Raw genomic sequence first — 24492 nt, forward strand, 5'->3', positions numbered from 1 at the left:
AGAGCCTCTTATTGGCCGCAGCCTTATCGATAACGTAGGACCCATTTCAACGGGTTAAGGGATACGCGCATATGAAAACAACAACAATCACGCTGCCCTCAAAAAACCGATTTTCACACATCTAGGAGGGAAGGACGCACAATTCATTGCAGCGAAGCAAGGCCGTGGTGATAAAGCCGTGAGGCTGAAGTCTTCAGGCTGCTCAGACTTTATGCACCTAGGCGTAGGGTTGACACGTGATTCTAGCTAAGGAAAGGGATCTGCCAATTAACTAACCACGATAACTGCAAAAGAAAAGTGCAATTGGCAAGGTAGTGGGGGAGTGCTTAATAAGTAAAGAGTAGTGTTAATTCGTAGAGGTAACGACGCCAAGTTATCTCTCTTTGCTCCTCATCTTTGCATAGCGCCCGGAGATCCTTAATGAGCACGCATACTCCGCATACATAACGCCGTATATGACAGGCTTGTTCAAAAGCTCCAGGTCATCTTCGGCGTTGCCCGCTTCGACTTGGACTTCGCGGATTGTGCGGAGGAAGTGCTTGAGCCGGTGCTGGACGAGTGGAGGACCGGGTGGGAACGGAGCGCGCACAAGCTGGACTGAGCAGTGTTAGATCGCGGAGAGGCAGCCAAACCTGGTCGCTAGGTCGGCTGATAGTCCTCGTTGGCTTTGGCGTCGTCGCGTTTTCTTCCCTGCAGCATCCGAAGTCGGTTTCCCCCAAATTTGCCTTGTCAAATACCTTGTCCAATGCTGAACTGGCATTCATCTGACCGTTTGAAGTGGAGTCTGTCTTGGTCTATCTTTGAGACGACCCAGGATCCATTACCATAGTAGTAACGGTCGGCGAAAGGCTTTGTATCGCACAAGGATTTCAATGACTATAACAAATTGGTCTTCCAAAATCTAGTTTCAAACTCCTTCCTGCAGCGGCGGTCTCTGCAACTGATACTGCTCCAATCTACCTCAATAGTGGCACGAACAGAGGGATCATTGAGGTAGTGGGGAAAGGCGAGTTGAAGGTGCTTATTAAGCGATTCATAATGTCGAGATGTAGGACGGAAGGCGACCTCGTGATGCTTCTCGGAACGTATGGTTGCACTCTTCCAAGTCTGCGCATCCTTCCTGAGCTGTGGCACGGCCTTCTTTTTGATCTTGTTCCTTGGCTGGCGGCTCAGCTGCTGTCTTGGAGGGGGCTGTATAGCAAGTATGATTTGCATAGAGGGCATCCTTGAGAGGACTGGACCTTGCCCTTTCAGCCAACAAAGGTCTTTAGGGCGTTCAATATCGATCTTCCAGGAGCGATGACCCGAGTAAAGCCTTTCACTAACATGATTAAACATGGTCGTGCAGCTAAGAAGAAGGCCGGAGAAGTCTGGCTTTGTAAAGTCTCCCTTTTTGTCTCCTCAAGGCAAGACCAAAGCTCGGTGTGGATCGATAAGTAGATCGATAAACATGTGTACAATGTCGACCGGAAGCCTGTCTAACACAAGGTTAGCATAATGCATAACGGTCCGCTAGGCAAAGGTTAATATATACGCACGTCAGGATTCCTTTCTTGTTGCCAACCATTCTGCTGATATCAGAAGGCGACTGTGGGTAACTGAGGCATGGTCAGCACCGTCATCGAAGGAGCAGATACACATTTACTGACACTGAGCCAAACGGAACAGCCATGTCACTGGGTTGGCCCGGACGTAAACGTCGTCGAAAGTGGCGAGATCTTATCGTGAATGTCGAAAGGTGTGGAACAGTGTTGGAAGGTTAGGGTGGATTACTTCATCGGGTCACGTGCTATTGAAGTAGCCTGCGTGGCTACCTGAATACGCAGCCCTGACCTGCCCTCAAACTACCTTAGCCTTTCTAGGTCGCACATCTCCATTCCTGAGCAGGCCACGCACACGCGATATGGCGGACTCCGATGGCAAGCGCAACGGCCATACTCAGGTTGAAATTGATGTGAACTCTGATTTCTATAGACGTCTAGCTAGTTGTATATATACTAGGGGAAGGAAGGGGGCCACCCCCAGGGTGGCGCGCTAGTAAGTTCAGATGAGCCCTGCACAGCTGAGGCTTCAGCTCGGTTCTCTACAGCTGAGATTTCAGCTGGGTTCTCTACAGCTGATGTTCGGAGAGTAGCTTTCTGGCATATGAGTTGTTGATCCTAGGTTGTAGTGCTGCAACCTGAGTGCCATACTCCGAAGCAACGGAACCACTTTCGACGACGCCAAAGTGGATATTCAGATACTCGAGGTATCCTCAGTGGCTTATTCGCTTTAGGATGTTCCCGAATCGCGGCTTGAGCATCCTCGAGTTACTCTTTGTTCTCTGGAGAAGTAGCGTTATACTAAATGTCGAGGTGTACATTCTGGGCGTGCTCGAGCCGCTCCATATTTGTGCGTGGGCGCCATCCATTTGCGTGACGCGGTCCAGACTTTCGCGCCATGTCGCTGCCTACGTAGGTATTGAAGGGGGAATGAGGATCCTTCTTACCGTATTCTATTTACCCTTGCCGAGCGATTTATCGAGATTTGGGAATTCTGTAGGCCTTGGGACAGTCGCGGCGATCTGCGCCTGCTCGTTTGCGTGAAACCTGATCGCGACTTTGGCACACCTTATCGTTCGCATAGCTGCCGTCGTAGGTGAGATTCTTTTTTTGTTGATATTTGTTCTTCAGCGTCCCGGTTAGGGTCTCGTAGTCCCTTTCGAGCGCGACGAAGTAGTTGGCCGGCGCGTTGACGCATATAGTGCCGAGCAGTGTCTCAGCAGCAGTAGTATTACCCCGTACGGGTTTAACTCGGGTGTCCCACGTTAGAGTCGCTTGGTACGATCGCATTAGTATGTTTGGGTGGAAGCTGATTTTGCACTACTGGTGCGTTTTTGGTAGCCCTCCCGAGGACGCCGAAAGAGACACTAAAGGTGGTCCGATCAATTAGTTTCTACTTCGCCAGCAGGTACCGTAGGCCATTTTTAGAACGAATGCAAATTGAACTGGACACGACAGAGGATTCTTGCCACATGGTAATTTGCCTACAAACCGGCGAGAAGACCTGCAGGCTATAGATGGATGACGCCATGAACACTTTTCAAATCTGACAATGAATAAAATACTTAGGAAACCAAATCCCCACTTAGAAGCAGGTGAGAGTGGTGCAAAACTCCTAAACCTTCTGTGACTATTTCACAATGACTCCAAAAATAATAGAACACCTCGTAGTGATTTGATTGCCCACAAACCTACCCTTAGGTACCCCGATTACTCAGGTCGGTCGTCGAGAATGCAACTTGCTATTCGGCTAAAGTTAATGAGTAGACATCCCTATCACAGATGCGTTCTATCCAGCGGAAATCTATTAGTTTTGGGACGCTTTGAAGGACGAACGAAAGGCCGTTTGAGAGAGTAGGAACGCAACGACGGCTGAGTTATGGGAGTCGGGAGCATCATACAAGAACACACAACAAGTACGGTGGGATTAGTCGAATAGCATAATAATGGTAGCAAAGCTGCTGCAGCGTGAAGGTAGATCGGAGAGGGATTTGGGAGGGTTTGCTGTTGCTGGAGTTTTTAACTTGATATTCAATGGCTGTATAGCCTGAGGGTGTGTCTGAAATCACGGTCGTGATACAATCTCATGGTGGTGAATTTGATGCTCCTTTTAGAAAGGCGTCGGCCCGGGTGATGTAGAAATCTTTCCCGCAAAGTTCTCTGCCCCCTGGTAAAGCTCCTCTGGACTGAAATTAGGCATGAAAGTTCCACAGAGAACACCACTGACTGCTCTAGGTGTCAGGTCGGCGTATGCATTCTAACCTATTCCCTGGCATGGGATGAAGGCACGGGCAACTCGTTGGACCACCACTTCGAAGGCGCAGCATCACAACGAATCTTGCACAAGGGCTGTTGACAGGTTAAACCTAGTTGCCTTTCCTTCTACAGGCCATGCTGCAGCCATACCAGTTCTCTGGCATACCCACAACCACCTTTGTCTGCGCACGAGGATGATGTGATAGATGGATGGAGGATCGTCGGGTCGCAATGGCAGGAAGGGTAGCGTGAGCCGCAGTACATCGTCGTCGCTGTGATCCGAGGGATGTGTGATTGAGAACCCCTGTGGAGGACTGAGCGAAAGATGGAGGGCCGCATCGTCGCAGAGGGTCGGTCTCGCGGAGAGTTGGTCTCACGGGCTTGGTCTCGCGGAGAAGCTGCGTCTGCGGCTCGAACTCCTTCTCCGTTGGCGACTTGTACTCGAGGTGCTCTGGCAAGTAGTGACAATATGGCCGTAGGCTTGGATTAATCTTGCAACCGCATCGTCGACGTGTATACCGATATTATCCAGGATAATAACTTTTAAGCGCCCTTCAAACTCCCCCTCAATGGCCGACAAGGTGTTAAAAATCTAATTAAGTCGGGATCGAGCGGCGCCCGCGAGGAGGATCTGGCGGCAAACGGTGTCGTGACTATCCACTGCAACACAGAAATCATCAGTATACAGCCCTGGAGCATCACAGTACAGCGATCAGGTCCAAACCGATCATATCCAAACCGATCACATGCCCAGAAGAATCGCCCGTCCAGAACGATCGCCCGACTAAAACGATCGTCCTACTAAAACGATCGCCCGACTAAAACGATCGTCCTACTAAATCGATCGTCCGACTAGATCGATCGCCCGACTAGATCGATCGCCCGACCAGATCGATCGCCCGACCAGATCGATCGCCCGACCAGATCGATCGCCCGACCAGATCGATCGCCCGACCAGATCGATCGCCCGACCAGATCGATCGCCCCACCAATCGATCGCCCCACCAAATCCAGCGCCTTATGTTTTCATCCATAACAAATGGGTGGCGCTATACGGGATGCCGATAGAATGCCGTTTGTAATGCTGTATACGATGCTGTATATAATGCTGTATATGATGCGGTATATATATTTAGTTTGATCCGGCTACCCCGCACGGCCACGAAAATCAACGAATCTTAATGTTGTCACTTCTACAATACAACGCAGCCGTAAGGCCTAGTCATACAATTTCTTGGTGTTTTGATCGCTATATGCTAATATTTCGTTTGCCAGCCCTTGGCCACCCGTAGGGCCTCTATACGATCTGGCATACTCTGTACAAGCGATAAAATCAGTAAATCAGGCAGCTTCAACCATGCCTCCTTGATTGCCTCCTGTAAAGCTGTCCAATCAGCCTCTGCCTTGCCTATTGTAGCCAGCTCTGGATGCAGCTTATGAACCATCTTCTTCAGCGCCCACTACATATATTTAATAGGGTTGAGGTCTGGTAAATAGGGGGGCCATTCCATAGTCCAAATACCATGGGTTTCCAGGAACTCCTTGGTCCATTTGGAGTTGTGTATAGGCGCATTATCGTGCATGAATATCTCCCCTGGCTGGTATTGTTCTAAGAGGCCATCCTCCAATGTCTTAGTGTAGCTTCTGCCCGAGTAGCCCATCTTCTTGGCCTCCCAATCACGCTCCATGATAATCAATGGCGACCGGCCAGCATGGCCCTCTGGGTTGATCTAAATAGCTGCCCACACCATCTGTGACATCTTGTTGGACTTGTCTTTCTCTGTAATCATATCTGGGTAATATTTCTCATTAGAATAGCGGAAGCACCACTCTGCCTGCTGCCCGGAACCCCTCTGCACGGAGCACTTATCTGTGAACTTAACAGTTGTCCCCTCCCAGTTAAAATTCTTGTAGTCCTGAGCGAATTTGCGGCGTATAACAACATGCTCAGGCTTTAATTTTGGCCTCTTGGCGCACCTGCGCTTGTGTAGGCCATTCACTCTAAGGTGGCGCTAGATAGTCTTCTTAGAAATGGGGTGCTTCCGATTCGGGCGTCCATCCAGGCCGGCCCCCTTAATAATCTGGGAGTACTCCAGTTTTAGGGATTTTCGCACAATTCGAATGATATCGCGCTTCTTACGACGTGTAAGAACCTCTGGCTGGCCAGAGCAAGGTAAGGACTTAGTGGTGTTGTGTTCTTTAAAGCGTTTGATTGTGGTGTAGATGGTGCGTAGATTGCAGCCGAATTCTGCTGCTAATTCCTTGTTGGATACACAGGCCTGGTGCTTTGCAATAATAGCTGTGCGCTGCCCAGTTAAAAGCTCGCCATTCCCTCTTGCATTCCCATCAATCGGATCGCCAAAAGAGCGTGTCATTGTGGTGTGGTGTTGAGGTAAATGCGACGCGTTCATACGCGACGCGATTTTAGTGGGGTTGCGCACGGTTCGTCGGATTAGACTAAAGTCTAAGTACTGTACCTACGTGCCTAGGAGGATGATAAAACTATAAAAGCTTCACCTTATAGAGGCTTCTTTCCATTAGGCCTGGCCCGCCTGCATTGCTACCTGCATTGCCGCCTTCTAAGAGGTGCTCGAGGGGAAGCTCCGAGGAGATAAGACGAGAAGGGGGGTTGTATATCTACTAAGAAGGTGCAGCTACTACTGCCCATGTGTTCACACACCTTTAAAGTATAGTCGCATATCATCTCTAAAAGTGAAGAAATTTGTTTAAAAATCTTAACCCCTACAACTCCGCGAATTAAAGAAAATTGAAACTTTCCGAGGTGGTGTGCGACTGTATATCAGAGGTGTGCGAATATGTTAAACCTTATTGTAACCATTACAGCTCCAAAAAAAACCCCTATTTTAGAAACATCAGCCAGGGAATTTACCATGAGAAAATCTAGGACTACTACCCCCGATTACGATCTTCCCAACGCTCCTCCCCGAAACTCTACGCAATCTTCAACATCTCAAACTGCGCAATGCTGCTCTTCGCGAAATTGCCGCCTTCAAGCTCCGCCGCGCGCAACTTCTCCCGCTCCGTCTCTTTGACAGCCTCGCTAACCTTCGCCTCCCAACTCTTGTCCATAATATTGCGCTGCTTCTCAACCGTCTCGTTCGCCTTCTTGAGTCGGTCCTTGGCCTTCGCGATCTCCTTGTCGATGTCAATTCGGCCCTTGACATCGAGGTACACAGTTGCTAACGTGCCGACGGTGTAGACGGCGGAGCCGGTGGGCGAGGGGTCGGAGGGGGCGAGGAAAGTAAGCGAGCTGATGGCCTTGCTGCTGAGGGAGAGGATCGAGGAGCGGGAGGTCGGGGCTTGGAGGGTGGCGTGGGTGGTGTCGTCTAGCGGGTGGATGAAGGTTTGCGCCGAGTCTTTAATGGCGTACTCGGCCGTAAGAGAGCGGGAGCCCTTTGAGACATTGACGAGCAACTTATACTCCTTCTCGGCCCTTTAATCGTGGAAGGCCTCAAGGGTGGCGAATTCCGGGAAGTTGGCGACGGTGATGGACGGGGTCTTGTCGTCTTAACGGCGAGGAATGCACTGGAAGAGCTCCTCGGTTAAGAAGGGCATAAAAGGGTGGAGTAAGAGGAGACCATCTTCGAGTGCAGTATAGAGAGTTTGTTTTGTGCCCTCCTTCTGTTCGGCGCTGCCGTCTTCCAGGATTGCTTTCGAGTTCTCAATGAAGACATCGCAGAGGTTGCCAAGGCGCAGCTTATCCTTAAGTTCCGAAGGCTGATACCCGTCATGATATTGATGGGATCAACAACGTTGCCGAGAGACTTGCTTATCTTGCGGCCTTTAGTATCACGGATCAAGGAGTGACAGTACACTTCCTTAAACGGGATCTTGCCTGTCAACTTCAAGCTGAGAAGGATCATCCGGGCAACCCAGAAGGGCAAGATATTCCAGCCAGTTTCTAGGACGGAGGTAGGGAAAAGTCCTTTCAAATCAGCCGTTTCCTTTGGCCACCCGAGAGTACTGAAAGGCCACAGACCCGAGCTGAACCAAGTGTTAAGAACGTCCTTATCCCGCTCTAGGGTGAATTTTTTCCCTTTAAACTTATCTTCAGCCTTCTTTAAAGTACGTCCGGTAACCTAAAGTTTGTTGTCGGAAGAATTGTTGTCCCCGCCCTCGATCTTGACAAAGTAAGCTCGCTATTACTTCACCCTTTGCAACCTTGGCCCTGATACATAGGCGAAGCTCCTAATAATCTCCTCTACGACCCTTCGACAGGCCGTATTACAGCGCTCCTCGACTACGACTTCGCCAGCATCCTACACCCTGCATACGAGTTCTTCCGCTCCTTTGCCATCAATGGCGGCCAGTTGACCGGCTCGTTGGGGGACACGACTCCACAGGAAAAGGAAGCGGCAGCGCTTCGGAATGCCAAACTTACCGGCCAGTTCCCTTCACCTCTTCCAGCTCCGGTAGCGTCCGCCAATGGATCAGGGGTTGACTGGGAACTTGCGCAGGCATAGGAGGACGAGCTGCAGAACCTGGATGTCAAGCGACCTAGCAAGATTCGAGGAATTGATAAGATTGCAGATCTCGACGAGGTCCTCGGCTCACTGCTACCCTGGAGATTGACGAATGAGGACTTTTTGAGAATGAATCAGGATGATATCAGAGAAGGGCGCTGAGACGCATGAGCGAAAAGCAGCTTGTGGGCTTACTGGATCATATGGGATTTTAGACTGGACCGATTCAATAGGGGAACAAAGTTGATGCGAGAAAACTTACAAAAGGAAGGACATGTGTGTCCCGCACCATCGTACCCCTGAAGATAGCCCGTATGCCTCAGAAGTAATGCGCATGCTAGCAGTGCTGCAGCACGCTAAAGTAACCTGTGTTGGTTAGGCAAAATACTAGGCAAATGATATTTGTACCCCCCCCTTTCGCCACTTTCGCTCTTATAAACTCCCGCTCTCACATACAAGCTGTCTCCAGGAAGGGGATGGCATGTCCTCCTCCTGCCGCGACCAACTTGCCGCCCCAGTGATCAAAGACTGTTCCACCTTCGGGAGAAGCGACTACTTTTGTCGCTCTGTGGACAACGTTTTGCAGGAGTGGGGTTGCTTTGACTTGGAATTCGGAGCCTGCTGCTGCAACGACGACGTTTAGATATGCTACGGCAGTCTTCCGAAGCCAGGGGAGATGAGAGGCTATCCAAGGTTCGGATCCAACTTGTCCGGTTTCTGCACCTTCCCAGCTGACAAACATGATGGTTTGCCGAGGCCGCCATCCTGCTCTGTATGCCGTTGCGAAACTTCGGACGACTTCTATTAAAGCTGCAGCGCCCCTGATAGAGTCACTGGCCCCGGGTCTCCTTGAGTCGCGGTGATTCCCTAGAATGATTACTTTATCATCAATGGAACCTCTAATGATGCCAAATGTTTGGTGCACGTCCTTGGTCGGAAAGGTCGTTTGGTTATTCAAATTCAAGACGATATGCGACGGTGATGGACCGATATAATATTCTACTCATTTGTAGTACAGGCCTCCCCCATGCCGCTACATTGGGTCCAGTCAGGGCAAAAGAGGATGGACAACCGGGTGACGACAAGCACGCACATCCTCACTGCGCGTTCCATCGACTTAAGGTCTACCTATACTAGGGGCCCCACCACGAGCGCCCCAAGTCAAAGCCTTTGATACCCCCGAACTCCAACACTGGAAGGACGTGAAAGTCGGGAGAGTGAGGAGATTTCGAGGTGAAAAGAGTCAATACTGGCCCTCCTATTACCCCGACAGCTGCTCCTGCTCACAAACGACAACGCGCCTCCATGCTTGCAGAGCTGTCAAGGCTCAAACCCCCAATCTATTGCCATAACACGCCTGGAGCTGCTAAGGAAGCGAGTAGGCAGTGCTTTCACACGTGGCAACATATCAGGAGGTAAGTGTGGTGTGAGAGGTCGGCCTACTAAAAGTGGGTAGTACTCCTCCGGTCCATCTGTATTCCTGCAATGGAGCAATATGTTGATGACCTTGCTGGCAACTTGGACTATCTCGCAGCCAGCTTTCCGAACATGGATCCTGGATCCACTGGAATTTTTATGGCACCTTATTCGCCGCATCGCAAAGTGGAACGGTAGCCGTAGAGGACCAATTAGATGGAGAGTTTTCCGGCTAAACTCAGTTGACTCAACACTGCGCTTAAAGACATCGCCGATGTAGCTGTCACTTCCGGGGCGTAGACGACGTCGCCAGTGCCCATTGCTTGGTCGAGATTGGGCTAGGAGAAGCCGATTCCTGGATGCGGAAGCCTCCGCCAGCGCCGTTCGCGCCATCACCAATAGGACCTTCCGGATGCTCTGCGAGGACGACCCGAATGAGGTTCTGCTGATTTGGGTCCGTTCAGCTGGATCTGCAAATCGTGTCCGGTTAAGGATGCAACCATCAACTTCTACAGATCTTAATTCCCAGATTTTGAAGTCTGATTGCTGTTGCCTAGTTTGGGCACGGACGAGTACAGATAACGTACACCGAAGGCTTGCAGGATAATCTTTGCGTGGCGAGTTTGGCATGCATTAAACCCAGTCAGATATGAGCGGGGGATGCTCAGCCTTTGCCCACCTCCCCGCGATTCATGGCCCCATATTGATAACCAGACCAGGACTTTTATTATATATGGAGTTGCCACCCATTTGCCATAACACTCAGGTTGAAATTGATGTGAACTCTGATTTCTATAGACGTCTAGCTAGTTGTATATATACTAGGGGAAGGAAGGGGGCCACCCCCAGGGTGGCGCGCTAGTAAGTTCAGATGAGCCCTGCACAGCTGAGGCTTCAGCTCGGTTCTCTACAGCTGAGATTTCAGCTGGGTTCTCTACAGCTGATGTTCGGAGAGTAGCTTTCTGGCATATGAGTTGTTGATCCTAGGTTGTAGTGCTGCAACCTGAGTATAACGCGCTCGGTTTAGGAGTGTACGACCGGACTTGTGGGGAGTTTTGGAGGGAATGTAGGAGCCTAGAGCAACCCTACCTTCTCTGTTAAAAATCGTATTATGCAGGCGAGGGCTTGCATATCTGCACACTGCCGCTCCTTCGCTGCCGTTATATCCCGATATAGTCCTTGTAGCATGCGCAGACCGTTGACATATCAAGTCCACGCACGTTGGTCAGCATCACCGATCAGACTAAGGTTTAAAGGGGCATCTCGGCAGCATGCACAGGCAGTGTAAGAACGGTTATCGCACTACAACGCCTTCTATATACATCCTCAGAACGGTGACTTACGGAAGGCCCATTGGTTGACTCCGTAAGTGCATATCAAAAGCTGATATACGAGATTAGGACCACTTACTGAGTGTGTCTAGTCAATTTGATAGCGGCTATGTGTCAACCTGAGCAATACGATTTCGATTGCGGACATAGGGCCGTGGGCGAGACAACGCCTTGCACCAGTGAGGCCCAAGGGGGTGTTTGTAGTGGCATCCAACCAGTACGTTACTTTGGTGCGAGGGATGGAAAATGCCCCGAATGCAGTTACCCTACTCTTTGAGTATGTCGCAGTATATCCTTCAAGAAGCTTTTCTAATGATGGAGTGGTAGGTTCAGGTTCAACATTTATGACAGAGGAATAGTTAAGAAAGAAGGGGTATATGTTATTGTCTAGGCAGCTTCACACAACGCGATTATGATGCCTTCATTCCGTAGCTAAGAATCAAACTGCCTCCATTCATGAGTCTTGGCAGTATTCAACATCCTTCCACCACCTAACTGGCATTTGTTGTGCGGAAGTTTAGGGAGGTCCGCGCCGGCCCCAAGCATAGTTCTGTTTCACCATTTCTTGAAGATTCGATGGGGGGTTTATTAACGTGATGACCCTACGCTTTCGTTAGAACCCTGATTCCATAGGCACGGGAACAGAAAAACTTACAGCCTGTCACCGTCTGAGGTTACTTTGTAGCATACGAAAATGATTTCTTTTTCCAGGTCGTAGTCGGTGACAGCACAGTCAATCAGAACGTGACATTTGGTAGGGCTTTGCTTATTTCCGAACCGTCCAGCCCATCGGATGTAGTCTTTCCCGTAGGTATAATTCCGTCCAAGAAGGGTTTGGCAAGCCAGATGCCCTATGTCGATAGGATCGTGATTTGATCGGCATGAAACGAAAATTCGCTGCACCATAGCTGCGAGAGTGCAGCCAGGCGACTTTGTATCGTAGTTGTAGATGGCAGACGAGGCTGGATGTCGGTTTAACTTCTCATGGAGAGCGTTTCTTAATGCGTCTGTTGAAAATTCATAAGGGTTGGACAGAACACGAATACAAGACTCGCAGTGGCGGTGGTGGTAGGATGATGAAACAGCCTCGTTAATGTTCTCATCGGTATCGGTAAGTTATTGTTGCGCAACAGCTAGAAGGGATGTGCGATGTCCAAGAGCGAAGGGCTGGAGGGGAGTGGGAGCGAAGAGGAGACGCAGCCAGCCTTCCAGGAGGCTGCCCGGACTGAACCATGCCTATTTAAGCTTAGTGCGGGAGGATCATGAGAGCGGGGGGATGGTGAGAGTGGGAGAATCATGCAATCTGGCACACATCAGTTTTCTGCACAATCCTCTCTAAAACGCCGTCTCTCGCGGTGGCTTGCCCACTGCTCGATGAATTGCGTTGAGTTCTTAGGCACTGATGACTGCGAGAACAGCGCTTGCAGAGTCTCGGGCGTCAAAGGAAGCGTTCGTGACGGACGCAATGTAGGGGTGAGGGGTAGGCGGAGGATATGGATGGGGCAGGGGATGGCGACGCGCGGGGGGAGGGGTTTGGCGGGGAGGACGGGGGTGGTCGGACATGGTCAAGGGTCGCTGGGTGGAATTAGGGAGGACGGGGCGATTTGCGCAGATGTACTGTGAGATGTCAGGGGATCCGACATAGACGTAGAAAACTCGAGAACTTACCAGTTGACAAAGTACACTCGATCTATAAAAGGCTTAGTGTATAGCGCCAGGTCAAGTATGTAATTGTGCACACTACTGTTCCAAGCGGCTTCGCTACAACCCTTTCTTTCGCACCGCGCGGCTAGCCACACAGCCTTTGCGCATTGTTGTGGAGTCGGAGAGGGGCCAGGCAGGTCGTCCGGATCAGCGTAGACGAAATCGTAGGCGTTGATGGCTCCAAGGGCGCCTGTTTTGATGCCTGCAATCTCATCCTTGGGAAACTGGTCAGCGTGGACTATCGAGCAAATAGGAAGACGAGTTAACCTCATATTCGTTGGATATGACGCGAATGCCCCGCGAAAGACGGCCGTCGATGTCCTTAAGCATACTCTTGAGCTCGTCCGGGATCTCTTCCCTCCGTTCGTGAAATTTGTTGCAGTTCAATGGGCTGCGGCGCCGATCTCTTGGCGTTGATTCTCTTCTGCCATTCTTGCCCGTGATCATCGTCCAAGGTCATCACTCGGGTTGCAGCAACCTAGGATCAGCAACTCATACGGTTCACTAGGTATCCCTTACTCTCCCTTTCTCTTCCTTACGAAGTTGTGGTGCTTCCTTGCTGTCAAAGGAAGGGAGTGGCTTTCCTTGGCGCCTTCCTCGCTGCCGAGGCCTTGGCACCAAGGGAGCGCCCTAAGGGATAGTTCATCTCGTTCCTCTATATAGTCCGCCTTTACGGCATCTACAATACAACAAAGTTCACATCAATTTCAACCTGAGTGATATAGGAACTTGACCAAAAACACGTACCTGCGTCTTAAAGGGCGCCATCACCATACAGGACGGACGCTTGGCGCTGCACCAGAACCTCATCACGCTCCTGCAGATTCACCCGCTCCGATTTTGTGGCTGACGGCTTCCATAATCACCCCTTGTTTCTGGCAGCCAGTAACACGCCTCTATTCTCCCTTGTTTCTCTCCCTTTCTCCTCCTTACGGAGTTGCACATCTCCCTTACGAAGTTGTGTTGCTCCCTTGCTGTCCCTTGCTGTCCCTTGCTTCCCTTGCTTCCCTTGCTTCCCTTGCTATCCCTTGCTTCCCTTGCTATCCCTTGCTGTCAAGGGAGTCTCGTTACTCTATATAGTCCCTCGTTACAACCTCGATACAACTCATGCTTCCTTCACTGATTCTTTGCCCTTCCTACGCCAGCTGCCAGTTTCTCTTGGGAGGTACGATCTTTCCCAGCTACCACAACTTGTATTACAGACAAAGAAAATATAAAGATTACAACCAAACTGTGAGGAGCTTTTGAATTGGAAATAGCGAACCATATACTCACAATATGAATAGGCGAGAAAATCACGCCTATGCAAGGAAACGCAAACCGTCATCCCCCACGCCCGACAGTACCGGCCTTGAGAATTCCTGAAATACCGCGAGACCGACAAGACAGCAATCAACACACCAATGAACGAGACATCGACGTTCAAGACGCCGAAGGAACGCCGATTGACGAAGCAAAACAATGGATGACGTTTCGTCCTAAACCCAATACAAGACTCCTCACGGTCGACATGCAGACTCCTCAATCCATGGAGCACCCTAAATACCCAGTCATCAGAGAAGGGATGGCGATAGAGGGACAAGATGAGAGGCACGATGGAGGTGACCACACGAATATGAACGGAGTTAGTAGCTACAAAAGCGGAGGTAGGAACGCGGGTAACGCGGAGGGTAAGGTTGAGGATGAAGATAAGAGACTGGAGCTCTAAGTTGGTCGCGAACGCCTGGGCTTCCAACACATGTGCCCGATATCCAACAATGATAGTTTTAGCACACATGCAAACCTAGATGAACGACGTGATTCTGTCCACACCCTTTCCAAGCTTACCCTCCCCCCCCAATTTGGTATATAAGACACGGCATGTGCTTTTGTGCCAGTTTAGTCAGCCGGATGGCTAGAAATCACTCCAAGAAGAGATAGAACAAGGGTATCCCCTATTCCGGGCAGCTGCTCGTCCAATTTTCTCCCTGTACATGATAGATTCGCGGCAATGCTTTGACAGTTTCCCGGTGGAGGAAACGATGATGGAAGTGATGGGCAGCACAACGGACTAGTACAAGTTTATGATTGCATCCATAAAGTGGTATGCCATCGTAGGCGCGCCGAAAGTGTATTGACACCAGAATCACACAGCGCAACTCGCGAACAGTGTTAAGCAATGGAGCTCACGCGTCTTGTGCTGGCGTTACGCGACGACGGGCAGCGAGCTTCCGCGGCGGTGCATGCCGTTTCTATCGACGCGGGGAGAGGAATCGACATGAGTGTAAGAATTCTTCGATCGATCGATCGATCCACCCATCTTCCAATTCTCATCCGCGCTCCCTTCTCCGAAAAACCGTCACGTTAGACGAGGCGCTCAGCGACGATAATAACATTTTTCAAGAGTTGTCGTATCCAGAGAAACGGCTAAACTTTTGTACTGTACTTGCCTCTTTCAACATCTCAAAGAACTTGAAGATATTTTTTTTTCCACCTAGGGTTTCCCAATGGCCTTGGCTATTCATCGGTTTTAATTGATTGTGGCGACTGTTGTAGATTTGAACCGTCTTAGATATTGTGCCCGTTCCTATTTAGCGTCCGTGGCGACACGGGTATCCGAATGTGATCCTGAGAGCGCCGCTCTGGAGGTCGGTTTGGATGGCGTTAGAGAAACGAATGCCACTTTCTAGGAAATGAGGACCGGGTGCTCGCTCGACCAAAGCCCGTGGATTCTGGCACGGCATCTTCATTATCGAGCCTAGTCGGGCTTGCCTCCAAACTTTTATATACGCAGGCAGCTGGCGCGTCATAGCGGGCGCCTTATCCGTTCACAGTTCGACAAGGCAGCTAGTGTTATGCACGTAACGCTGAAAAATTTCGATGGCCGGTTCTTTTATATCGCCTTCCCGTTGGGCACCAACGCTTGAGAGCAGCCATGTGGCTTATCGACTTATGAACACATATCCACTCGCTCCTTCGGCTCCACTTTGCTAGTCGCCTGTACCGCAGCCCAGTCAAGTCGCTCTACGTTTCAAACCTACGATTTGTTGCTGGGAAAAGTCACATCTACCGCGCCAGTAAATACCAACTTTCCCATTCTCTCCTCTTCCTTTCTCCATTTGCTGGCTTTCATAGCCTCGAAAAGGTAGTCACCTAGCATGATCCTCATCGCTTCGACCGATCCCCTCTTTGCTCGAGAAATAGATTGCCCGAATGATGAGCATAGCCAGACCTCCAATTTGAAATCGCCTCCTATTTGACAAGGAAGACGCAAGCGCACGGTATCAGTAAGTTTTATTGATCCATCATCCTCTTCTCGATGTCTCATACGACTCGACTTTATACCTGTGAAGAGGAAGCTCCCAAGAATACTCTCTAGCTTCTCCACCTCAGCCATCGCGGCTATCCAGCTCGTTTCAATGTCACTTCCCTCAACTTAGCCGACATTTTGCCCCCCCGGGCTAGCCTCTTCGGTGGCTCCTTCTTGGTATATGGGCTCACTTGACGGTTGGGAAGGGGATGAATCGAGACTCAATGCGTGTGTCGCCTGAAGATTGACAGCTGCCGGGGTTTCGGTGGTCTCGAAGGATCTCGCCCGGATCGCGCGATTACGACCATATGAGGCATTGGACTGGCCTTCCTGGCCCGTTCCATTGCCCTTATTGACGCAGCTGAGCTGGTCTAACATACTCAGATGACTGAGACACGAGGAAATCCAGGCATCTTGCTCCTCTGGCCCTGGAATGCTCTCTGCCGCAGAAAATATTGCACGCTCTGTAAGAGATGAGTATTAAATTCGGTAAAAGAAGAACCAGCTTACCAAATTCAGCTACTACACGTTGCGTGGTGGTAAAGTTCGGATCGTTCGAGGAGTTTCTGGGTGCTCTCCTTAGCGAAGTATTCTCGAAGACTTCTTGGTCTTGTGTGTGATTTGGAGAATCGGCTGTCTCGTCCTGGGGATGACTATGCCCATCGCTCATTGCAACCTCTGCAAGCGTTCCGTCCCTACCCTCTTAACGTACCGCTCTAGGCACTTCACACTCTACGGCGAACGATCAAATACTAGGATGTATGACTTTGTTATTCTCCTTGTTATCTGTAATTACATTGACTAAGCTATCAAGTACAGTGCCCTTCGTGTAAGACAGCAGATTTTGCGAAAAGGCGATCGCGCATAACAGGTAATAGCAGGGGCTTATCCCAAGCACTCCGTCGAGAAAGCGCTGTTGCCTTTGGGATCTATAAGATAATCCCTTTCTCGCCGCGATGTTCGATGGCATCTCCAACATACTTGGTTTGTAAACCTGTCAAATTTTCTTGAAACTTCAGTCGCCTTGACGTGTCCTTGATTTTTTTTCCAGCCAGCAGCACTTTCCTCTAACTTGATATATTTCGGCTTTTGCCGAGGCATGATTAAAAAGGATTTGAACTGGAAAGTCGAGCAGGGTGAGCTGCGCGTTGTGCAGGATGAGCCGGGCGTGGAGGGAGCGTTGAGAGCGAGCAGTAGAGCGAGCAGTAGAGCGAGCAGAACAGCGTGCAGTAGAGCGAGCAGAACAGCGTGCAGCGTGCAGTCAAGTACACAATGTGGCCTCCATGCGCGCCCCTGCTTGCCAAGTCCGGCGCTATCGTTTCTTTTCACTTCCGCAGCCTGCAAGAGGCTCGAAAGAGAAAGATTTAGACCGGATCCATGCGACTTCGGTCAATCAATCTGCAAATCATGTAAGAAGGATTTGCTGAGCTTGATCCGGAGGAATTGTATGCACTCACATACGGAATCGATAGATTAACGCCAGACGCAAGCTCTCTGCTGCCTTATTGCAAAAATTTGAGCTTTTGCGTTGCCTTTATACATATATAAGTCAAACCCATAAGTTCGTTTACTTAAAGATCCCCGGTTCCTCTCCATTACTTCCAACTATCTTCCGATACCCCTATACCTTCTGCAAACGCATCTCTGCATCCACAACATGTGTGAAGTCCTCGTTACAAAGACAAGATGGCAGAATTGCGAAAGATCAGTAAAGCACGTAAGCGAGGACAAGATCGAAAATCCACAGCATTCACCTCCCTGCGCTAGACCTTGGCCAGAAAGGGAGCAGGGACTCCGTACCAATCGTACGAGCAACTGCCCATACTGCTCTGCGCCTAGCAACGGCGCCCGAGTTGTTTGGTGAGGGCACTGATGGATTTTAGCGACGCTTTTGCTGACGAGATATAGATGCGGGTATTGAAGAATGGGTGCTTTACAGCTATGCGGATGTTTGATTTCGCTGAAAGTGGATCTGTTCGGGCTTAATTATAGGGAGATTTCATGTTTACTTAGCAATTTCGAGGGATTATATGGGATGAGTGAAAAATTGACGCCGTTATACTTTATGTCTATCCTGCTCTAAAGCCACAAGTTGTGTCAAGCACTGAGCAACATCTTGATAAATTTGAAACCAGCATTTATGGATAATCCCCCCACCTAAAACGGCATCCGTGCTAGGGAACTCAGCACGCTCATAGCGTTTTCTAATCTCTTCGTCGTCATCAAAGCTGTCTAGCTCGGGATAAGGCTCCTATCTTATCATGATCTCGTGGAACGTGGAACCGAGGGCAAAGATATCCGACCTGTTTGAAATATTAGCGCTGTATGGGAATTTTGTCACTAACTTCCTACCTTTTGTTATCCTGACCAAAGGACGGGGAAGGTATGACTTAACGGGCTCCAGCGCAGAGCCGTTAATAATCGATAATCCAGTCAATGGATCCTCGACACGCCCCTGAAAATCTGAGAGATTAGCGTTGAGATTCCTATCTAGGAGAAGGTTATCTGTGGATATGTTACAATAGATGATGGACTTCGAGTGAGCATGCGTGATAGCTTCGGCCGTTTGTCGACACCATATAATTTTCTGCTTTGCTGAAATCGACTTCGCATTCAACTCCAGGAAGCGCTTCACATTTCCATTCGGCGCGGATTCCAGTCGAAGACCGTGCTCGTTGAGACCAAAGCACGTAAGAACCCTAGGATGGCAACCGAGGATGCTGTACGTCTTCTCTTTAGCAACGACATGTTCCTAACCTCTACCCTTGACGAGCGGGTATTTGAGCACCGTGCTATCGTCCCGAAGGCCTATATAACAAGAGCTCCCGACCCAACAGGGTGCCTTCACGCCTTCAGGAGAGTGGTAACTGACGGTGGTGGAGAACATTGGCTAAGGGCGAATGGCGAACGGTGGAAAGCGAACGGCGGGGGCGAATGGCGCACGGCGAATGGCGCACGGCGAATGGCAAATGGCGAAGGGCTAAGGAAATCTATAAGTTAAGCTTCCCAAAATTCATCCTGGTAAGTTGCATGATTGCACCAGATGGACTGAACGAGCACCTGATTGATTCATAGCTCTTCGACAAACCGCCCTCGGCCCCCGCCAGTGGCCTTTGCCAAGCTTCGTTCTCACCCTTATATCACGTGCAATGTGTCAGGGATTGAACTTGGGCGGTGAATTCGACACCACACAAACGTCGCCTCCACCGTGCCATCATTTGATTCTTGTCGCCTCCAAGTCTTTTTTGCCCTGCCTTTTCGCCTTCCCCGATGCCATGAGTCCTCCCGCGCCTGGTTGGACGGCGCACTCCCCTCCCGTTGCGTCCCGCTGCGAAGCGCATACGCTCCGCCCTCGCTGAGATGAGTCTGCCGCCGAACGATCCAGAAATATCAAGTTTTACCACCACTCCTACGACCTATCGCGCTGGCTAGCACCTCCTCCGTGCCTGCTCTATCACCTCCTTCACTCCGCTCCCATCCCCGAAAGCACCTCTACTCTCACTACTCTCGTCACCATCACCAAATTGCCCTCTATGACAGTAGACGCCACCTCTATCCGTGGCTGGAAGCACCTCCTATTCTTCCCTAACTTACCTCTAAGGTCGGTTTCTCATAGATCTCCGATTCAAAAGATCTCAGATGGTTGAAGACCTGATTCCCCTTGGGGCGCGTCCCCACGTATGTCTGAATGCAACCTCAAATATACTCAGCGATGAACAATCAAGCTCCTTCTTAAAGCTGTCTCAGGTTTCGAGATAAACCGGGAAGGGCACGAGATGGAGAAGGTTTCCACTTACTGTTAGCAAGTTTTGACACAGATCCTCTAGCTCCACACTTTTAGAAGAGGTAAGAGCCGATAATACACAATTCTAGACGGGATGCAGATTCCTAGACCAAATAAGTAATTCTCGTAATTAAACACGTTAAGGGGTGGTAGAGGTCTTTGCTAGCTCGATATGTAGTCAACGTGAATTCGTCATCGAACGACTCACACCTTGCGGCCTTCAGTATAATCTCCAGACCAAATCATGAGCGAGCTAGCGAAAAGCCGTGTAAGAGACGTACAAGTATATCCGAGACCTCCAACATGTATGTTAGGGTTCTACCTAAAAGCCGCCGCGGCCTTCTTCTTGTAGATGCCAAGAACCTCGCGTCCAAACCACTCTAGATACACGGTCCGACCCCAATCTACGATGCAACACAGATTGGCATATAAACGACACATGCTAAGCCAACTATCCGTGCTCCCCAGCGTCACTTGGCCCATAACACTAAGCCTGAGCGTCCCCTCAGTGCCATTTGCATCCAGATCCGCTTCATCTATCGTCGCAACCACAGCATACAACCGCCAGTAATCGCCCTCGATCTCCATGGCCAGCGCCGGCATCCCAATATCTACTTCTTCGATCTCGCACTTAATGAACTCGGCGGCGACCCAAGCAGCCAGTTGGACCATCGGATCGGTGCCGCCATACGTGCGCTTAACCTCGATGCTGAGGAGCAGCGGGTTTTGGTGGATGAAGGTCGAGGCCTGGTTAATAGCCTTGGAAGGTTCGATAGTTTCCGCTTGCGCGGTGCAGAGGGCGGCTTTGGTTATATGGTGTAGCTGTAGGCCGATGGCGAGGTCGATCTTTTTGTCAAGATCTTTGAAACGGGTAGGCACGGGGATGACTAGCACGCGCAGCATTATTGGCTTGCTATCTAGGCAGCCCTCGCCGAGGATGATCATTAGGACACAACGACTAACAGTATCTGCCTCGACTGATAGGTGGCTATCATGAGTCACATCAAGGCCGGTTTTGGGTTGTCGGCGTCCAGGAATACGCCTTCCCCAGCGCCATGAGTCCCGCCACTCCCCAAACCTTGCAGAACGACGTCCCCCATCCCCCCTCTGTCCCGCGTGTGGTATATGCGATGGGCGGAAAGGTATAATGATGGGGAGTGTGCAAGGAGAGGTGCAGGGAGAGGGGAGATTGTAGCACATGAGAGGCCGTCGCAGCCAGGGAGGGCGAAGAAGCGCGCACATAAGGACTGGAGAGTCGCGAGGTGCGAAAAGCGATCGCGGCTGGAGAAGGCGAAGACGCGCCAAAGGAAGCTGAAGGTATCAAGGAGCGAGAGGAAGTTGTAGCGGGAGGCTGTAGGCTAAGGCGCAAATGAAAGTTGGGGAGGCTGTTAGAAGACAGTGAGCCATGGAGGAAGAGAAGGGTATGAAAATGAATGATGGTAAGGTCATTGTGCAATGCGCATGCATGTGCGCGGTGTGGTAGAGATGAGTTCTGTTGGACAATAGAGGATGCGCGCGCAGAAGGGAGGGGTGAATGAGGGGGTTGCAATCAAGGAAGGCGAGTGCGGAGGGCAGTGACTTGCGAGAGCTGCACCAAAGACGAGAGCGAACACCCTGAGAACGAGCACCCCAACGATAATAAGATCCCTCCATCTAAATTAAGATTAATAGCTGATGTATTTCGTTACCTAGAGGATGCAGAAGGGGTATAAATGGGCTGTGTGTCGTCATAATGAACGCGATAGAAGCGAAGCCCACCTCTTTCGTTCCCGAAGCTGCAAATTGACCCTCTTGGGCTTGAAGGACCCTACGCCAACTTCATCAGGGGGGCCTGAGAGAAAACTGGCCGGACAAGACAGATCGCTTGTGGGCTGTAATTTGTAAACAGGGCGGCGGCGGCACGTGACATGGCCGCACCCCTGCTATCCGCCGTCGCATTTTTGGGCCACCTCTCTTGCTCTTGCTCATCCTCAGATTTCAGATTGCATAGCTTTGGCGTGCGGCTCGATTTTCGCAGGTCTTAGGGCAATTCGTCGCACGTTGTGGTCTCGATGTCAAGGGGAGATGTTGCAACGAGCGCAAACCTTGATCTCCTTTGGGACAATGCCGCGCCCGTGCATCTCCACACGCTGGAGAGTACAATGCAGATGTTGAATATAAGGTGGGAGATCTCGTGCTTCAGCAAAGTCTGCCAGCGTCACCGCCCGGTACGCAACCTTGAGGTCCGCCATCTTGTTTGCGGGATCGGCACGAGGCCTTTGAGCTAGCCCTCGAGCTGGCCCTCGAGCTAGCCCAGTTCTTATCACACTCTTCGCTTTAGGCAGGCGTTGCCATCACAATGAGGGCCGGGATAACCACGGGTCGAGTCGCCCGTGGAGTCGCATATGGATCAGCGCCATCTACAGCGTCCCTTTCCAAATGCCGCGAGACAACAGGCTTCGGCGGCCGGTTGCGCCGCTGTGCTGGTGTCTTATTCAGCACCCGGCCATTTATGGTCTCCATGATTGTATTCATTTGTGCAGCCCTCGGTGTAGATGGGGTTCGAGCCTGGGACCGCGCCCCAGAAGCATTTTTACGCGCGGTCGACCGTTGGCGCATTTGGGCAGGAAGACGAGGGCCATTGGTCGGCGATGGACCGTTCGACAGCAGACTCATCTCGGTGAGGGCGGAGCGTTTGCACTTTGAAGCGAGAGCGACGGGACCGTGGGAGGACGAGGGCGTCGTTCGCGCGGCTTAGGGAGGTGGTCTGCAGGTGTGTTGGGCGGAGGGCGCCGCGGGCGCCGAAGACGTCGTCCAACCAGGCGTCCGCAGGACTCATGGCGTCGAGGAAGGCGAAAAGGCAGTGCAAGAAAGACCTGACAACGACAGGAATCAAATAACGGCACGGTGGAGCATGCGCGAAGGCGACGTTCGTGTTAACGTTAGTCCCTTTATGGAGGTTAGCAGCGTTAATGTCAACATAGTTTAGGCAGGGAGGGCAGCCGACCCGGGATAAGGACGGACAGGCGTCACTATTAACAGCAGTAGCAAAGTAGAAAGAGGTGGTGGTAAGCCGCTGCAATCACACAAATAACCGTAAGAATTCTGTGACCTTATGCTCCTAATGCTTGGTCCGACAAATCTGCTTTGCGGCTGTGGTGCTTGACCGAACGCAGTCGATGCAGAGGCCATTACCTTTCTTGAAATCATCTAGCCTCGATTTGCGCCTTCTTCTATACCCGGGATCTCCATGCCAACGATAGCTGCATGGAACCCATCCGCGAGGTATGGTCGGATCGTTCATGTTCTCTAATTTCTCAAGAACCCCCGATATTGTAGTACTAAGCGTTTGCAAGGGCCCTAATTCTTCTTTCTGAAGCAGCTTCATATAAGCAAAACCATGCTGACTTGACCACCCACAACTACAGTTGCAGTGATCATCCGTTCCAGCATCACTTGCTCCATCGAGTAATATCTTCTGCAGTTTCGTGCGCATCTGGTTTCTTCGCTCTTCTAGGAAATCTATAGCGAAGCATTAATACCTAGCTCGGAAAGTTTGCATAATACGTACAGAAAACCTTCCATGGGACAATATCAACCAAACCAACGTCCTTATCAGCGAGTGGGAGGTAGCAATCCTTATGGCGAAGTATCATTGCGAGTGTAATCTCACTGAAAGCCCGTGCGTTATCAAGTATGTATGCGGCGGCCATAAGATACCCAAGTTCTATAATACCTTGAACCTCCTTTGGGCTCAGCCAAAGCATGCTGGCGTATTTTACAGCCACGATGCAGTCAAACTTATCTGCGGTGACGGCAATTTCGAAGGCTTTAATCGGGTCCAGGGTTTCAGGCACGACATCGTTACGAAGATGGAGGATGTTGCAGAGAATCTCCAAGGCGTTTGCATCGTCATCCGGCATAGATATCTCCTTAGGACTGTCCCCTCTTAAGTCCTGGCCTTCACTAAAGTGCGGTCCGAACATAGCGTTGAAGTATTTCGAGGCATTCTTAAGAACGGATGAACAGACTTGTATCCTTCTTTGGTGCGGGCCGACGACTAAGATGACATTGCCGTTTGTAGCAATTTCGGCAACTGAAGTTGAGGACTGATCGCTATTATCTGTCGCCATACTGTGAGCCTACCAGGAAGTTACCCAAAAGTTTAGCGAATATACGCTCGCAGAGTGGTAGGAGCTCGGCGATGACGCTATTCAACTAGTGCTGAACGTAACCTCGGTTTGTGCAATGTCGCGGACCTATACGTCTTGGCTGGCAGGGCTCGTCTAGGGGATTTGAATAGCGTTGAAGGTAAGGAAATAAGAGTATTATGGTAAGAAGAAGGGAAAGAGTACAAAGTGGAGATATTGCAACCGGTTCGGCTGAACGGAGAGACTTTCAGCTGCTGCGGGGCTGCAGCTCAGCCGAAGCCACTAACTTAGATGTACCAACCTGCGTGGCGAACTTTCGCACCACACCATAGGCATCGTTGATAATAACTGCCCAGGATTCTAGTAGGATTATAAGGCTCGGGCTAGGCCCTTTTATGACCGTCAAAAGTAATAAGAGATTGATAGTGGTGCTGTGGCGACGAAATTCTATCGCACCATGAAAGTGCACGTTGCGAAATTCAGGCGATAATACGGCCTCGCCAGCGTAATATTTAGGTAGGGGTGGTCTCAGATGTTTAGGAGTAGCTACAGCGCAA

The 24492-nt window shown here is 50.6% G+C and overlaps 9 protein-coding genes across 9 annotated transcripts; 1 reads left to right on the forward strand and 8 right to left on the reverse strand.

The window, feature by feature from the left end:
• Positions 1 to 373: 373 nt before the first annotated feature.
• Positions 374 to 1338, reverse strand: BDZ99DRAFT_523131 (uncharacterized protein; the record flags this gene model as incomplete). Its single annotated transcript, XM_033725778.1, has 3 exons — positions 374 to 597; positions 738 to 876; positions 961 to 1338. The coding sequence occupies 3 exons, from the start codon at positions 1336 to 1338 to the stop codon at positions 374 to 376; spliced, it is 741 nt and encodes a 246-aa protein (XP_033574484.1).
• A 3715-nt stretch (positions 1339 to 5053) lies between these two features.
• BDZ99DRAFT_510334 (uncharacterized protein) lies at positions 5054 to 6172 on the reverse strand (the record flags this gene model as incomplete). Its single annotated transcript, XM_033724466.1, has 4 exons — positions 5054 to 5220; positions 5320 to 5438; positions 5544 to 5809; positions 5912 to 6172. The coding sequence occupies 4 exons, from the start codon at positions 6170 to 6172 to the stop codon at positions 5054 to 5056; spliced, it is 813 nt and encodes a 270-aa protein (XP_033574485.1).
• Positions 6173 to 6749: 577 nt separating this feature from the next.
• BDZ99DRAFT_393066 (uncharacterized protein) lies at positions 6750 to 7181 on the reverse strand (the record flags this gene model as incomplete). The annotated part of the gene is made up of 1 exon (XM_033715826.1): positions 6750 to 7181. A coding segment is annotated over one exon (432 nt), but the record flags the coding sequence as incomplete, so codon positions are not given.
• Positions 7182 to 8843: 1662 nt separating this feature from the next.
• BDZ99DRAFT_353775 (Zn-dependent exopeptidase) lies at positions 8844 to 9197 on the reverse strand (the record flags this gene model as incomplete). Its single annotated transcript, XM_033714572.1, has 1 exon — positions 8844 to 9197. A coding segment is annotated over one exon (354 nt), but the record flags the coding sequence as incomplete, so codon positions are not given.
• Positions 9198 to 12593: 3396 nt separating this feature from the next.
• BDZ99DRAFT_573325 (uncharacterized protein) lies at positions 12594 to 13278 on the reverse strand (the record flags this gene model as incomplete). The annotated part of the gene is made up of 3 exons (XM_033728285.1): positions 13000 to 13278; positions 12697 to 12947; positions 12594 to 12645 (listed from the first exon to the last, which is right to left on the reverse strand). Exons 1-3 carry the CDS (start codon positions 13177 to 13179, stop codon positions 12594 to 12596), a joined length of 483 nt encoding a protein of 160 aa, XP_033574488.1. The 5' UTR covers positions 13180 to 13278.
• A 561-nt stretch (positions 13279 to 13839) lies between these two features.
• On the forward strand, positions 13840 to 14440 carry BDZ99DRAFT_523136 (uncharacterized protein; the record flags this gene model as incomplete). Its single annotated transcript, XM_033725779.1, has 2 exons — positions 13840 to 13897; positions 14019 to 14440. 2 exons carry the CDS (start codon positions 13840 to 13842, stop codon positions 14438 to 14440), a joined length of 480 nt encoding a protein of 159 aa, XP_033574489.1.
• A 1707-nt stretch (positions 14441 to 16147) lies between these two features.
• Positions 16148 to 16691, reverse strand: BDZ99DRAFT_523137 (uncharacterized protein; the record flags this gene model as incomplete). Its single annotated transcript, XM_033725780.1, has 2 exons — positions 16148 to 16485; positions 16532 to 16691. The coding sequence occupies 2 exons, from the start codon at positions 16689 to 16691 to the stop codon at positions 16148 to 16150; spliced, it is 498 nt and encodes a 165-aa protein (XP_033574490.1).
• A 3432-nt stretch (positions 16692 to 20123) lies between these two features.
• BDZ99DRAFT_573326 (uncharacterized protein) lies at positions 20124 to 20708 on the reverse strand (the record flags this gene model as incomplete). Its single annotated transcript, XM_033728286.1, has 1 exon — positions 20124 to 20708. One exon carries the CDS (start codon positions 20706 to 20708, stop codon positions 20124 to 20126), a length of 585 nt encoding a protein of 194 aa, XP_033574491.1.
• A 2197-nt stretch (positions 20709 to 22905) lies between these two features.
• On the reverse strand, positions 22906 to 23917 carry BDZ99DRAFT_392986 (uncharacterized protein; the record flags this gene model as incomplete). Its single annotated transcript, XM_033715821.1, has 2 exons — positions 22906 to 23306; positions 23356 to 23917. 2 exons carry the CDS (start codon positions 23915 to 23917, stop codon positions 22906 to 22908), a joined length of 963 nt encoding a protein of 320 aa, XP_033574492.1.
• Between the last annotated feature and the right edge of the window lie 575 nt (positions 23918 to 24492).

This window comes from Mytilinidion resinicola (assembly GCF_010093595.1).
Source record: "Mytilinidion resinicola strain CBS 304.34 unplaced genomic scaffold BDZ99scaffold_14, whole genome shotgun sequence".
In the NCBI taxonomy this organism is placed as follows: domain Eukaryota; kingdom Fungi; phylum Ascomycota; class Dothideomycetes; order Mytilinidiales; family Mytilinidiaceae; genus Mytilinidion; species Mytilinidion resinicola.